General features: G+C 28.5%; 1 protein-coding gene across 1 annotated transcript in view; it reads right to left on the bottom strand.

Moving 5' to 3' along the window:
- kl-2 (dynein heavy chain 2, axonemal kl-2) overlaps window positions 1–13,151 on the bottom strand; it is a 408,181-nt gene that overhangs the window by 185,624 nt on the left and 209,406 nt on the right. The window contains exons 45-48 of the mRNA XM_075354141.1: window positions 8,221–8,419; window positions 6,070–6,148; window positions 4,439–4,584; window positions 1,917–2,100 (exon numbers count right to left, since the gene is read on the bottom strand). Coding sequence (XP_075210256.1) covers window positions 1,917–2,100; window positions 4,439–4,584; window positions 6,070–6,148; window positions 8,221–8,419 — 608 coding nt within the window. The remainder of the gene's footprint in view (window positions 1–1,916; window positions 2,101–4,438; window positions 4,585–6,069; window positions 6,149–8,220; window positions 8,420–13,151) is intronic.

The following is a 13,151-nucleotide window of genomic DNA, read 5'->3' on the forward strand; positions in this document are numbered from 1 at the left end:
CATTAAGCTTAAGGATTATATATTGTACAAGTATAAAGAAAGAGAGAAAGAGAGACTCATTTTATTAAATGTTATTGATCAATATCAAGTAGAAATAGGGGGTGCTGCAGTTCCACAGCGCCTATATGCGAGTAGCTACCGAATCCAATACCCACATTTAACATTCATCATCTTCCTAGAGCATGTCATTACAACTGTTTTATCGAGGTTTAAGGGCATCTTGTTGAAAGTCAACATTTATGCACTCAATCTATAGCTTACTGAATTTTCCTATCTGAATAATTATTCAGATTATTAATTATTCATTTACTATTGTAAATCTTAATATCATCGGAAAACAAAAGAAATTATTCTTAATACTCACGATTATGTCAGTGATAAATAAAATACAAATGTCCAGATTGAACCTTTTTGGGATTCCTGAGGTAGCACTGTATTCATCAGATAACTCCTCAACAGCCACCTTGACTCCAAACTTTCTCCTTTCCAAGTAAGACCTTACACATTCTAGCAATTTACCAGCAATTTCGAAAGAAGCAAGTTTTTAAAGCAATATCCTATGTGAAATAGAATTAAAGGCCTTACTGAAATCAAAGTAATCTGTTCTCTGTTCTTAAATTCTAGGCATCAAATGATGACAGATTCAAATTAGTTGTGGTACACCTCTTTTCCATATTGCCTATTATCAGTGGTACTACTGAGTTTGTCATACAAATGTCTGTGGATAATCTTCTCAAATACTTTAAATGTAATGCACAGTACAGATACTAGCTGATAATTATTAATGTTGTGAAACTCACTTTCTTCAGGACAAAGAGACTATTGCTAATTTCCAGCATTCAAGAAAGATATACAATTCTCTAAATTTTAAAGGTTTGGTGTAGACAGTATCCTTTCAAGAGGCTGTCAAAGAACAAGGTAATAAATTCTGTTGGTAGAAGTTTATTGTCTTCTTTTGATGATCATAGCTTTATTGCATTGTATGAATGAGTTAAAATTGATTACCCTGGGAATTTACATTTGTTGGTTGTAAAGAAAATTCAGTAATTGTTTATGTTGTTACATCATCTCCGAGTGTAGAGCTGACTAAAGTTTGTAATGTTCCTTTTTCTGATAATTTTCTCATTGCAGTTAAATTCAGAATAAGAATTTTAAAGGAGGAAATCAAATACATAGTGCCACTGTTGCCAAAATTAAAATGGCAGAATAAAATTAAATATCAAGAAAGTATCTGTCAATTGCAGAAAAAAATAAGAGTAATTCTAATTTTGAAATTGAAGTGATTATTTGATAGAAAAGAATTCAGCATAAAAATAAAGGAAATGATAAAGTATAATGTTTGGGCAGAAATGGTTTGATTTAGAATGTTTTACGGTTTGCTTGTGAGTTTCAAGTTGTTAAATATTTTTATTCAAACCAGCTTCAGTCCTATTAGAGATCAGTATTAAGAAAGTATGGCAAATATAAACAGCTATGTAAAAGCAAGAAAAGAAGTTATTAATAATCGACTAATTAGTACAATCTTGTATTAATAGAAAAATTGTATTAATAGTTTAAAAACTGTTCAATTTACTTCTATAAAAATAGATAGAAATTTAAAAATTTTATAGCAATCAACACTTGTAAAATGAACTAAAAGTAGAAAAAAAGTGTTATCTTCAATAATTTTTTAAATAGCCAGAGAATGCAGGAGCTGATGATGAAAAGTAAAAGTAAAAAAGTAAACATCTTTACTTTTTATTAATTTCTTACAGTTATTTAAAGTTCTGTGTTAAAATTTATTAGTCAGGTCAATATTTATAAGTTTTATAGTTTAAAAATTAATTAATATATTTAGGAAACAAAAACGTTTAACATAAAGAAAAAGTAATTTTAAGTAGTACGTAAAATGAGAATTTTATTTTTATAATACTTACTAATTTGTTTGATGGAATCATCAAAGTCATGAATATGTTGATTCAGCATTGTACAAAATATCTGCATCAGATCACTTTCACTGGGAAAAGTTAGATTAATTACAGAAAACCGACTAAGAAGCCTATTAGAAATAATATTTCTACCACCTCCAGGTGGTCCCATAGCACCCACCAGTAACATTTCCTGTAATACAATAATCTATATTGAAACTTTAAAAAAAAATAGTTACATTTATTTTATTAATTTTTTAATACTAATTATCTAATAGCTATTGATGAGAGATGAATTTTTGTACCATGTGAAAAATGCAAACCTGGCTGGAAAAAAATAATAAAAATTAACTACATTATAAAATCTACACAAGGGCTTGTTTGATGAAATAATAAGCTGAACTGTAATGCTGTAACTGTAATATTCTGAACACTTTTAATTGAAACTGAAAATGTTTTTTGTCAAAATACAATAGCAACAAAAAATGGGAATTCTGGTAGTATAAATTTTACAACTTTAATAAGTCCTGTGTAAAAGTTATCTGACATTTTTTCTTGGGAATCAGCTGGACTCAAGAGGTAGAAAAATGTTTGCTGTGCATAAGTGTCTTTCTTACGCCTACCAGTAAATTGGCATTGCCCCACAGTCTTTGCATATGACCATTTTAACTGTAATAAATGCATAATTTATTTAATGATGAGAGAAGACATTAAAAAAATGTTACAGTATCAAGTTTTATCAGCTCATATAGTTCAATTTATTATAGTATAATATATATAATATATGTGTAATATATATATATATATATATATATATATATATATATAATATAATATTTATAGTTCAATATGAGTCAGCTCATATAGTATTAAGTTTAATAAGCTCAGAAATATTCAAGCTTAAAATGTATGAAATTTCTCCAAGCATTTGATGATTACAATGAGAAATGCACAAATAAAAGCAAGGTGTAATTGTTTAAAGATTAAGCAAGATAAAGCCAAAGCAATGGAAAGTGATCAACATGATTTAGTAACATTACTTCTTTTTTTAATACTATTGTTTAGTTGTACATCAAATAGTTTCCAGGCAAACAAATGAGTTTTATTAAAAATTGTCCATTGTTTTCATGTTGCTGTTTTGCTACAAGAGCCAAGACCTGCAGTTGCTTGAGAGAAGCATTGCCGTAAAACAATGTCTCTTCCTGTTCCTTCGTCAGAAATTTTAATTAAAAATATGATTCACCATGCACTTGAATTTAAATGAAATTGCTTCCTGTGATTTCTGGTTTTTCTACAAACTGAAAATACAGTTTCAAGTGTTGAAATTTTAGAGCCAAGTAATGATATTGAAGTAAAATATTTATATATAGAAATACAGCTTAATTTAATTAAAGAAGAAATACAGAAATGTTTTGAATAATTTGTGAATACTGGTCAATCTGTGTTTTTTTTTGGTCCAGTCATTTGACTGGTTTCTCCAAGATTCTCTATCTAGTCTAGTTGTTTCATTTTGGTACGCCTTCTACATCCAACATCCCTAGCAATTTGTTTTACATACTCCAAACGTTGCCTGCCAGCACAATTTTTTCCTTCTTCCTGTCCCTCCAATATTAAAGTGACCATTCTAGGATGCCTTAATAAGTAGCCTATAAGTCTGTCTTTTCTTTTAACTATAATTTTTTCCAAATGCTTCTTTCTTCATTGATTTGCTGCAACACCTCTTCATTTGTCACTTTATCCACCCATCTGATTTTTAACATTCTCCTATAGCACCACATTTCAAAAGCTTCTAATCTTTTCTTCTCAGGCACTCTGATCGTCCAAGTTTCACTTTTCCATATAAAGCGAAGCTCCACACATATACTTTCAAAAATTTTTTCCTGATGTTTAAATTAATTTTTGATGTAAACAAATTATATTTCTCACTGAAGGGCTCGTTTCACCTGTGCTATTCGGCATTTTATATTGCTCCTGCTTCGTCCATCTTTAGTAATTCTACTTCCCAAATAACAAAATTCTTCCTATTTTCTCCCAATCTTTTCTCTTCCTATTTTCACATTCAGTGGTCCATCTTTGTTATTTCTACTACATTTCATTACTTTTGTTTTGTTCTTGTTTATTTTCATGCATTAGGACTTCTAGTGTAGGACTCCAGGACTTGAAAAAAAAGAAATCAATATTTTTAAACAATATTATTACAACAATAGAAAAAAATTTTAGCAGATTATATATCCAATATCACCATTCACATTAATATTATTGTTGGTTGGCAAGAGGATTTTGATTACATTAAAAATATGATGAACAAATAAGTTCTTGTAGGGTGATTTCTTTTCAGATTTTTCCCATTGTTAAAGGTCAATATGTTACAGTACTAGACATCTAATATTTTGACATTTGATAATAGTTGATGATTTTAATAATAAATGACATTTATAAACAATGTTAAGTTTTTCAAAATATCAACTACAGTTCTCTAATTCAGTGACATTACGTTAAAATCTTTTCTTGAAATATAGATGAAATAATACCTTCACATATTTCTGAAACTGTTTGTGTCTGTCATACCAGAATCCGTAATCAATCCACTGTCTAATCAATTCTAAAGGAGGTTGAGCTCCATATACTTCTTTTGCAGGCATATTAAAATCATCCATAAATGTAATCATAGTCTTTCCTACAAAAAAAAAGTATAAAATTTAATATATTAATTTCAAATAAATGATTTTTGATCCTGACAAAAACGTTTTATAGAATAGCTTGTTAAAGGAAATGAATATTAGATTTTTAAAGTAATGGTCTAATTTTAATCATCTTAATCTTTTCTGCTATTAATTATCAATAAGATCTAGTCTCAAAGATAAATATTCTCTTATAAGATTTTTATTTAGATTGAATAAATTTATGCACTCTTTCTCTAATATTTAACTGACCTACATTCATATAAATATTCCAACCTTTTTTTGTGATGAGAATATTATGTAGTGTGTGGAAAAATTACATGCAAGATTTTAACCCAAAACCTTCCCAATAAAAGGTAGAGATGTTACGTCTACTCTTTATAATAATAAAGATTTTGCTTTTAGGGAGAGCTTCAACCCAAAATAAGGAAGATAGCTGAACTAGTCTTAGACCAGAGTGATTGATCTGGGAGGGAGATTACTGCAATGATCATGTTCATTAAAATGCTCACATGTAGTAAAAAACTACAACAAAGTTGCAACGTGGAGCTTTTTCATTTTAAAGATGGCAGTGATCATAATATGTTTAAACATCATTTTTTTGTGATACAAAAGTTTTAGACATGTAAATATTCTGGTCTTACATCCTCCACAATTATGTATAATTTTTTATTATGTTACTAAGACAAAAACAGTAATTCTAAGAGAACAATATAGTTATTTTGTTTATTTCTCCTTGTAATGGTTTAATATTGTTTAGATTTCTGGTAAAGGTCTAAAATGCTTTATGTACTTCAAAAAAGTCACCTTTAATATTCTTCATGCTCCCAGAAAAAAAACTCTTCTAAAAATCATGTTATATACTATCCCTGAGCATGTCAACTCAAAAAAAACTTTAGTAAATCAGTTTAAATAGTCTGAAATAATCATAATATATCAAATAACCACGGTTTTATTATTGTCACAATATTTTATATTTCTTCTAGGATTCTCATAATTGATTTGTGTGTCATTTCTGTCCTTCATAGCATTAACAGCTTAACATTTGTAGTTGACGTGTTTCGGAGTACCTCCATTCTCAAAAGTACTTTAGCATTCTAAAGTCCAGTTTACCTATGTTGACAATGTTCATGAAAGCAGTTCAGAGTTCAGAAAATGAACTCAAGGTTGTTCAGTTTAATTTAAATTATTGGTTTAGATTTCAGGTTAAGATATTAATGATTAAAGCATATAAATATGCAAAATTAAAAAAAAGAAGATTTATTTGAAAAGTAAAAAAAAATAAAATAAAATTAATTAAACATAAATTCAGAATCTTATTAGAGTATGTCTCCATTCTTGACTTATGAATTTATGAATGAAGATTTTTTTAGATATATGTTTATATGAATTTTTCCTTATTTTAATATACCAAATTACTGTCCAAAGTTGTCTTACATTCTTGTTACACTAGTTTATCATAGTAACAGAAAATCACTTACCTCCATATGGTACATATACTCCTTTTGTTCGCTTTTCAACTCTACTTTCAATAGTTTCTTGAACATTATTTGATGTAGTCTACAACAAAAGCAAAAAGAATAATACATATAATTACTACAACTAAAAACCTTTATATTAAGATTTAGGTTTTAATAAAAAAAATTATAAATAATATTTTTGTTCCATTTAAAATTTTAATATTCTTCTGCCATATTTTGGTCTGTTTTGTTCTGAATTGAAATCACATTTTTGAAACTAGTATTGCTTCTTATTTACTTTATTTCATCAATTTTTGTTTATCAATTAAATTAAATTAAATTAACAAATTTTTATGAAACCTAAAGTCAACAAAATGCCCATCAAACAATCAGATAACCTTGCCCAAAATTTATAAAAATATATAACATCTTCATGAGTGGTGTTTGCCTAGGAGGTCAACCCTTTATACTGAAAGCACTGCGAAATTAATGAATTTTTGCAGAAAATAGATCTTATGGAATTTTGTACAAAAATAGCAGCTGCTTTGTGCAATGAAGGAAAGACCAATGAAAAAAAAAAAACATGGTTATCCCTCTACTGATCTAATAAGTTTACAGCTAAAACAGAAAAAAGGGGCTCAACAGCGGCAATGCTTGTAGAAAGATTCAGGAGAGACCAGATTGGTCATTGGCCTTTGCATGATAAAAACCAGCGACAATGCAAGAAGCCAGATTGTAAAGGTCTTACCTTCTGTAAAGTGTATCAAATAGTTAGTTAATGATATAAAAATAAATTAAAATTAGCCAAAAAATATTTTTTTTATGGTAGCTTGTATAATTTTGGCAGTAAAAGGTTAATTTTATATCTAGTAGGGCTTCATTTTACTCTTGTTCCAGATATCAGGGTGAAATATTTCACAAGTTGTAATTCAAAAACAAGTTTCCTAACATACGTTTATAGGAAATTTTACTATGCAATTTTAAACCAACCTGTCTAAAAAAATAGTTAGATGATCAGGATTCAAATAGAACAGCATTTTGTGTTTCTTTTTTAGCTCAAAATATTCTGTAGCAATGGCATTAGTAAATGGCTTTACTGATTTCTTTCTTTTTGGCTAATTATTCATTAACTGAATGTTAATAATTTTAATTATTTTATAATATTAAAGAAAAACACTACAATAAAAATAGTATGAAAAAAACTGCACTGAAAAATCAATGATAAAGAATAACATACTAATGAAGCAAGATACAACATTGAAGTGTGCAAGTATTCAAACAGTACGGGCATACTACAACATTTACTACACTTTTCCCCTCACTGTTAGCAGAGTAATGGAACATTAACACTTAACACATAACTACACTATTGTAATTTTTATCATGTTAATTGTTTTTTAATAAAAAAATAATTTTCTATTGGCATCAAACAATTACTTCCGCATTACAATTACCAGTTTATAATAAATCTTTAATCTATAACTTTTTTTATGCAAGTTATGAATGCCAATTCTTCAATGTTAGCTATAATATGATGTATACTAAACAATTTTTAGTTATCAAGGAACTAACACCCTATTTGTTCAAATTTGCTGCATGAGATTTCTGTGAGTTGAACACTGTTGTTAATACTTATCACTGCCTTTGAACCATCAAAAATCAGGTCACTCATTTTTGTGAAACTTTTTGACACAACTATGTGCAAAATCTGGACTGAATGGGGTTTTCAAAAAGGTCCCATCTGTAAATTTGAATCCTAACAGTGCAGGCATCATTGTATTGGCATGTGTTATCATGAATGAGAACAATTTCTGATGACAGCAACTCATGCCACCATTTCTCATAGCACACCTTTACAGAATTGTGTTTATGAGCTCCCTTAACAAAAAAACTCAGATTTTTCTTGTTCCTACACCTGTTTCATCCAATCCAGCACTATATGTTCATTGAACTTCAGTTTGTTACAGAGTTGAACTGAACAATCGTATGACATTACATTTCTCATAAGCAGAGAGGGCTAAGAGGAAGCAGATTTATGAAAAATTAAAAAATAAAAAAATAATTTAGTTTCCTTATAAATAAGTTAAACTGGTAACAAAATCACATTTTTAATATCCCATTAAATATGTAAATGATCTAAATTATGACCAAAAATAGCACTTTAATTCTAACCTGTGCAGACATGTTCACTGTAAGAATTGTATATCTGCTAATATCTAATGAATCCATGGCAGACAAAGCAGTGGTTGTTTTTCCAGTACCATCAACACCAACAAGCAGAACAGGAAACATCTTTCCAATAAGACCTTTTGTTAAAAATTGATATCTTAATGTATCAACAGTTGGAACATTGATTTTAAAAAATGGCAAGCTAAAAAAAAATAAATGTAAAAATAAAATATTTTTATTAAAATTAAAATATTTCTATTAAATCTGATATAATGGGCAAACTATGAATAGAATTGTCAAACATTAAATATGATTCAATTCTAATACTTTTCCTTACATTATCTAGTATGGCCTTTTTTTTTAATCATGTTGAGGTAAGCATCATCTAGTGAAAAACTAATCATTGTGAAACTATCAAATGCAATGTAGCATTAGAATGTATGATGAGGAATGTTACCTGCAATAATAAAAAGAATCTGTTGATGATTCGTAAGTGGGAATAATTCTTTTTACCTTTTATAAGTGTATTACAATGTCACACAGACATACTTAATTTAAAATTTGTAATAAAATAAAATAAGCTGTTTACATAATTATAAAAAAGAGATCATGCCACTTTTTAAAAAAATGCATTCTACATTTTCATAATTAGAAGAAGCCAATCTTTTAAAATCCTTCCATACAGATTATTATTATTATTATTATTACATACTTTGACAAATTCAGGTAACAAGTTAAACACTTTAGTTGTAATATAGGTAAAAATGTTCTACAGAATAGTTATTTTTCAGTTTATACAACACAAAATTTTCCTTATATAAACTTTTTTTTATTAAAATACAAATGCTGCTAAGATTTTATTAATTCAACTATATTTGAACTATACAGAAATCTCTTAAATAATAAAATTTTCTTATGTAACGGTTATATTCTTACCGTATGACAAATTTTCATTAATAGTCAACTAAAATTCATTAATTACCTTATTGTCACACCCTGAAACCCTTATACATATAGTGATTTAACCTCTTGAGTTATGATTGAGAACTAGTGCAATATGTTTGTTATGTAAAAAATTTGTTGGTTGAAATTTGCACTATTATGTATCGTTCATTGTGTTCTAAAACTGTAAAGGGATCTCAAAGAAGGATAAACTGCCATGGAAAGTTTCATTGTAAGTGTGTAAATCTGTCTCAAGATGGTATTAACTTCTTGAAAGAAGAAATTAATCTTTGGAATTGTGAGAAAGAGTGGTGAAGAAGTGTTGCATTGGAAAATGCTATAGATGAAAAATGCATTAAAATGAAGGATATAGCTATTGAATAAAATTAGAAGGAAAAATTAAGAAATTGAAAGAGATTTGAGTAATTCTTTTGATGTTTGCCTTCCCAAAATGAGTATTTAACCATAAAATCAAGATGACCAAAAAGTGTAACCACAATTTATGCATAATCAAATGAATTTAATATATTAATTACACAGAAAATAAAGAATCTAAATTTAATTATAAAAGAATGCACCAATATTCTAGAAGAAATAATTTTGATATCTATGGTGTATCGGGACAAAAGAGTAAAATTTTTGGCGAGATTATTTTAATAGCAATGTTGCTAAAGCATTGGATCGCCTGATAGCAGAAAGCTATGTGGGTATCCCACACCCTTAAAAATTTAACAGAAAATGGTTTATAGGCTTCATAGCTCAGTTTACAAGTAGGTTTATTAAAGAGAATATTCAAAATCAAAGACAAGTAGAATGGAATTTTTCTACTTGGGAACTCAGCTTTCAAAATTACATAATAGTCAATGAAAACTTGAGAGCTAAATAGACGATTTGTCAAAAAAAAAAAACAAATCTGATGATATGAGAGGGATGAACAACAGTGAACGATGATATAAAAAATGTTCTAATGGATATGAGGTGAAAAACGTTTTTACATACAGTAGTTAAAGCTCTTGTTATAGTGATTAATAGTGTAAAAACATATTCATCAGTTGTGTAATGTTTTTTAAAAAGGTAAATAGATTTATTTTTATCTTTTTTATACTATTTTTTTATGGTAGATAAGTCATCATTCTTAATTCATCAACATCTTTATATTTTTAATAGAAGAAACTTTGCCATAGAAAATTTAATGGAATTAATTAAAAATTGTTCTCATATTATTGTTTTGTCTGAATTATGGATAAATATTTCATGTGAAATCTACTTGAAATAAGAAAATAATTTACTTCAGGTATCAGTTAATAAACTTTATATTTTTAGCAGGATTTTGCTTGATAGTAATGATAATGTGTTCAAATGTAGATTTTTGTCATTAAGTGATGATATGAAACTGCTAGTTATCAGTCCTATAAGAAGAAAATTAGATCGTCCCTTGATCATGTACTTAACTTATGTATTAACATTATTTCTTAACATAATTCGAACCAAAATTTTGTTACTTATTTTTTGCATCTTTTTTTGTTTAATAAAATTAATATTTGAGCAGATAAGAGACCAAAATAAAGTAATTAACTAAAATTATAACAAACTAAATTCAGACCGGAAATTTATTTTTATCGTTTTAGTGTAAAACATGTAGATTTCATGATTATTCATGAAATGAATGATGGATTTCTTAAATTTCTGTTATTTATATTCATCCAGTTGATAGTCCATTAAGTCAATCTTGGTTAAGATTTTTAAACTTAAAATTTTTATTTTATTTTTGGTTGCATGCTTTGGTATATGACAATAAAGTAATTATTTTGATCAAGAACTTCCCTTACTGCATTTAAATTTTTTAAATGTTTAAGAGAACGTTTGTAGGAATCTAATGTCATCAGATGAGTTTATTCTTAAAATTCAAATATTTCTTAAAAATCATTAAATTTAAATTTAGAAAAATACATCTGGTTTTATTTCTGTCATTTATTAAAGTTTGGATTTTTTAAATGTGGTTTTTTGGTTAAATGAATTACTAAATTTTAGTTGTCCATTTATTATATTTTAATTGTTACTTTTTATTTTGTGTAATTTCTTACAATTATATCATTTAAATTGTTTATAAATACTAACTTTTAATACTCTCTAGGTTGGTTCAAATGAAGGTGAGGTTCAAAAATGAATAATGATAAGTTACTTTTAGACGGATTTGAATACTAGACAGTGGATACAGGTTTACTTTGGTAATTGGGGTTCAATTAACGAAACATCTCAGGAATGGTTGGACTGAGTCTGTACAAGGTTACACCTCATTTACATTTCATGTCATGGAGCCATGGGGTTGCTTTTGCTTACTTTTTACTAGTTCTCAAAAGCAGATTGGAAGATATGCATTAGGAATACAAAAAATTGGACTTTTAATTTTTAATATGTTCTGCATAATCAATTTTTTGTCATACTTGCATAAAAGTCATGTTACTACCAACATGTACAAAGTAATTCAAAATGATACTCAATTTTTAAACTCTATATTCCAAATTAAAAACAAATGACAATTGTGAAGTAAATTACATCTGATAGTAGAATGAAGTTTATAGATAGAATTCATAAATGTTCAATGTGGCCCCCTCTGGCTGCTTGGCATACATCTAAATGGCAGCTGAAGTTGTCCCATATGTGAGGAAGCATTTCTTGTATTACTGAGTTCATTGTGATACAGTTCTGCAAGTTGGCCAGATTTCTTGATAGAGATGGTACATAAACTTTAAACATAAACTTAATCTTTCACAAACCTCCACAAAAAAGGTCACCTGCTCAGATGATCAAAATAACATTCACCTGAATCAAGTGATCTTGGAGGCCAGAACTGGAGAGCCAGGTCTTTATTCCCAATGCATTCTATCCATCGTTAAAGATTCATGTAGCTTTGAACATTTAGGTGCCAATGGAGTGGAGCTCTGTACTGTTGAAAAATGAAGTCTTGTAAATCTTCATTTAGTTGAGAGAAAAGCTAGTTTTCGAGCATGTCCTGCTATGTTAACCCAATAAACATGAGTTCTGTGAAAGGGAATGGTCCATAAACATTTGTTTGCAGTATGGCACAAAACACATTAACCTCGGGGGAGTGTCTCTCACATTGCAGTTGGTAATCAAGATTTTGTAGACCCCATTTGCGAGCATTGTATCTCTTCACTTATCCACTGAGAATATCGCTAAAAATTCAATATGGAAGAAAAGTGTCATCCTCCATGTTTTCAAGCATTTATCATAAAATTCAACACACTTTGATTTGTCACCTCCATGAGCCTGTAAAAGTATGGTCTGAAAATTAAATGACGCCTCAAAAACATAAGTTTGGTTGAGATATTCAAAGTTCTCTGGTTGCTCTTTGGGTTGACTTTCTTTGGCTTCATACAAAGTTTTCTTCAATTGTCTCAAGTTCTCCTCTACCACATGCAATCTGCTTGTGCTCTTGCCTTTCTAGAGACACTTTGTTTGTTCAAACTGGAGAAATTAACGACATGTGCTCTTCCTTGTTGGAAAGTCAATGTTAAATTGGAGATGAAACACATGCTGCATTACAGTTGCCGACTGAGATTTGCCGTACTCAAGAAAACACAAAACCTTTGGTTAGACTGTAGCCATCTTATTCTTCACAACTGGCTTGTAATGGCAGCACCAGCACTCTAGCGATTGTTTACACAACTACATGCACTACAGCGATGTTATTCGGACCTACTTCTCAACTACTACATAGATCAGTCGGACACAATGTGCAGTTCAGGAAATATAGTTACAAAATTGAGTCTATCATTTGGAATTGCTCTGTATTAAAAAGTTCAATTGGTCATATCTACATAAAAAGTTGTGCAGTTTTGTTTTTCACATTTTCTTTTATAAACAACTTTGTTATTAATCTTTTACATTGGACTTATTTTTATTAATCAATTTAATTTCACTTAAATATTTCTTTTCTTTTTTTTTTAATAACTGTTTATATATATATA

Source organism: Lycorma delicatula, chromosome 1, assembly GCF_047948215.1.
Source record: "Lycorma delicatula isolate Av1 chromosome 1, ASM4794821v1, whole genome shotgun sequence".
Taxonomy (NCBI): Eukaryota; Metazoa; Arthropoda; class Insecta; order Hemiptera; family Fulgoridae; genus Lycorma; species Lycorma delicatula.